This window comes from Acanthisitta chloris, unplaced genomic scaffold (genome assembly GCF_000695815.1).
Source record: "Acanthisitta chloris isolate BGI_N310 unplaced genomic scaffold, ASM69581v1 scaffold34142, whole genome shotgun sequence".
Lineage (NCBI taxonomy): Eukaryota > Metazoa > Chordata > Aves > Passeriformes > Acanthisittidae > Acanthisitta > Acanthisitta chloris.
The window spans coordinates 1-2523 of record NW_008661610.1 but is presented as its reverse complement, the minus strand read 5'-3'; the positions used below and the strand labels follow the sequence as shown (position 1 = coordinate 2523).

General features: G+C 54.3%; 1 protein-coding gene across 1 annotated transcript; it reads right to left on the bottom strand.

Moving 5' to 3' along the window:
- Nucleotides 1–1507: 1507 nt before the first annotated feature.
- TIGD5 (tigger transposable element derived 5) lies at nt 1508–2518 on the bottom strand (the record flags this gene model as incomplete). Its single annotated transcript, XM_009070295.1, has 1 exon — nt 1508–2518. A coding segment is annotated over one exon (1011 nt), but the record flags the coding sequence as incomplete, so codon positions are not given.
- Nucleotides 2519–2523: the final 5 nt, after the last annotated feature.

Here is a 2523-nt window from a genome sequence, read left to right as displayed (position 1 = left end):
TGGCTGCTCCATCCCTGGGAGTGTTCCAGGCCAGGTTGGATGGGGTTGGAGCCACCTGGGCTGGTGGGAGGTGTCCCTGTCCATGGGGGATGGGGTTGGAATGAGATGAACTTTAAGGACCTTTCCAACCCAAACCATTCCATGGTTTGATGTTCTCACCCCTCAAACCAACCCAAGCAAAGACCTCCAGCCCAACACCTTCTGCTGAGCTTGGCAACATTTCTGTCACACCACTGAAGACTCCTTTACTTCACAAACTCCTCCCAAGCTCCAAAAATCTTCTTGTGAGGTCTTTTTTTTGGTTCAAAAGATGCTAAAAATAAACAAACCCCAAGCTTGACAAGATTACACCTCATCAGTGTGGAACACGCTGGAGAAGATCACACCAAGAGGACACAACCACGTGAAGGTTCCTCTTGTGCCACCCCCAATCCCTCTGGGATAGATCCACGTGACTGTTTACACACAACCACCTCCATGTGGGAATAAAAATCCATTTAATTTCCATAAACTCTTGCAGTTAGGAGACAAAGACCCAACAAGTGAACACACCCAACCAACTCTTGACATGGGGCACAGCAGCACCGAGCAGTTACTTTTTTTTTTTCCCCTCCTTTCCATACTTTTGGCCAAAATTTCATCCAAATCAGGTCAAGAGCTGCTAAATTCCTAGCTGATACCTCCAGTATTCCAAGGCAGGGCCAGGAGACATCCTTGCTCCAACTTCAGCTCATCAAGACATCTCCTCCCACCCCACAAACCCCACGGGGAACACCTCAATCCCATCCCTGGAGCCTTCAGCTTCAGGAGGAAGTTTGCATGATGGTACCTGGTTCAGAAGGTCACTGTGGTCCAGGTGTTGCCAACTGTGATGGGAATGATGGAATTGACCTTCTCTGAGGAGCTGCAGCTTCTTGGATGCCACCCAAGTGTCCCTTTCCCAATCCAGCACCAGGAACTTCCCGGGAAGTTGTCTTAAACCAACCCCAAACCATAAACTCTTGTTTCAGCAGTGGGAAGGGCATCACCAACCACTTCCAGGGTGGAATTCTGCCCTATAGAACTTTGGGAATGATCCCTATCCAGCTGGCTGTGCCCAACTCAGCCCCACTTGGAGATGTATGGAATTAGAGTGACATTTCCCATCATCCTGGGGACACCAAGCAGGTCCCTCCCTCACCTCTTCTCCCAGTGGGATTGGGAGGACTAGGAAATTTGGGGGCAACCACCCCCTCCTAGCAGTGCCAGTGCCCAGTGGTCGCAAGGGATGTAAAAAATAGCACCTCCTAAAGATATTTAGGTGAGGAACAACCCTTGGATCATGGATTATGCCCAAAAAAACCCCCAAAACTGTGACCCACAGTGTCACATTTGGGACCTCCTGAGCCTTGGGAAGTCACGGAGACAAAGGGGTGAGGGAAGAACCTCCACCAGCACCCCCCAGGGGTGTCCCCAGCCTTGCGGCCAACTGGAGTGGTTGGTAGCCAAAAAAAGAGGTTGCCCTGCCCTAGGATTGGGGGCTGTGGCCACGGTGCAGCCGTTGGGCCATGCTGATGAGGGAACGGAGCTGCACCAGCTTCAGAGGTCCAACTTCCCGGGGGTCCTGTCCCTCCAGCCACCGCAGAGCTGTCTCCAGACCTTTGATGGCTTCCCGAGCCGTGGGCAACAAGGCATCTCCTCCTTCCCCACCTTTTTGGCCATCTCCACTGGCTGCTTCCTCCTCGTCGTCATCTTCCTCACAGCCCTCAGCGCTTTCCTCCCCATCCTCCTCCTCCTCCTCCTCTGTACCTGGAGATGCATCATCCAAGTGCAACCAGTCGGACACCTCCTCGGGAGCCAAGCGCTTGTAGGCCAACGCAGCCAGGTGGGTCAGGTGACTGAAGACTTTGCTGTCCCCTCCACCTTCCTCTCCTCTTGGTGGGTCTCCATGCTCCTCCTCCCCGGGCTGAGGCTCGAAGGCAGCACGTAGTCCCAACAACCAGCACTTCTCGATGGATCCAGGTGGGATGAGATCCCAGGAGAGCCCAGCCAAGTACAACATATCCTTGAGGAGGAAAGACCTCACAAAATCCATCGGGCCACCTGAGCCACCACTTCCAGCTGCGCACGACACGGCCAAGCGCAGCAATTCCCTCTTGTAGAGCTGCTTGAAGGCAGACACCACCCCTTGCTCCAGCGGCGCCGGGATTCGGCTTCCCGCTCCGCTCCCAGAGGGCCCCTTGGAGAGGAACAGCGCACGGATGGAACCATCAGGTGTCTGTAGAGGAGGAGAATCCTCATGGACAACACCAGAACGTGGTGGTGAAGAGCTGAGGAGCAACACAGCCTTCTGCTGAAGGCAACTGCGCCGCAGGTACCTCTTGACGCCCGGCACGAAATCCTCGAAAAACCAAGCGCGGAGCAACGCCGGTCCCAGCTTAGCCTCGGGGCTGTAACGGTAGCAGGCTGGGAATTTCTCCTGATTATGATGGCGAAGGCTTGGAGGATCTCGAAGACCTCCAACCACCAAAGGCTTGAGCTTGT